The 436-nt window shown below is 72.5% G+C and overlaps 1 protein-coding gene across 1 annotated transcript in view; it reads right to left on the bottom strand.

The window, feature by feature from the left end:
• Positions 1-436, bottom strand: part of APBB1 (amyloid beta precursor protein binding family B member 1) — a gene marked incomplete at its 3' end in the record, with an annotated part of 3,078 nt that overhangs the window by 2,068 nt on the left and 574 nt on the right. The window contains exons 2-3 of the mRNA XM_009281993.1: positions 229-366; positions 20-143 (exon numbers count right to left, since the gene is read on the bottom strand). Coding sequence (XP_009280268.1) covers positions 20-143; positions 229-366 — 262 coding nt within the window. The remainder of the gene's footprint in view (positions 1-19; positions 144-228; positions 367-436) is intronic.

The following is a 436-nucleotide window of genomic DNA, read 5'->3' as shown; positions in this document are numbered from 1 at the left end:
CCCCGCGCCCCCCACCTGCCGCTGTCACCCCCCACGCCCCAGACACGGATGCTGGCCACGGGCTGTGCATGCAGCAGGGCCTGATCCTGCGGGTCCACCAGCTTCAGCGTCTGGCTCTCCAGTAGCAGCAGCATCGCCCGGCCCTGAGGGGAGCCGAGTTAGGGGGGTCCCGGGGGCCACGCTGGGAGCTGCCGTCCAAGGCGGTGCACGGGGCAGGGGGGCACTCACCTCCCCCCAGGTGCCAGGGGGGCCACGCTGGTGCAGGGAGAGCTGGCGGATGCAGTTGTTGACGGCGATGCTGCTCCTGCCTGGCGCCAGCTCGTCCTCGCTCATCTCCACCCAGCCCAGCGAACGCACGGCGAAGCACTGTGGAGGATGGCATGGGGCAGGCACGGCCCCGCCACAGGGACCTGAGCCGGCCACCTGCCCCCGCGTG

The sequence above is a fragment of the Aptenodytes forsteri genome, unplaced genomic scaffold (assembly GCF_000699145.1).
Source record: "Aptenodytes forsteri isolate BGI_AS27 unplaced genomic scaffold, ASM69914v1 Scaffold485, whole genome shotgun sequence".
Taxonomy (NCBI): domain Eukaryota; kingdom Metazoa; phylum Chordata; class Aves; order Sphenisciformes; family Spheniscidae; genus Aptenodytes; species Aptenodytes forsteri.
Note: the sequence above shows the minus strand (reverse complement) of the source record. Positions and strands in the feature narration are given on the sequence as shown.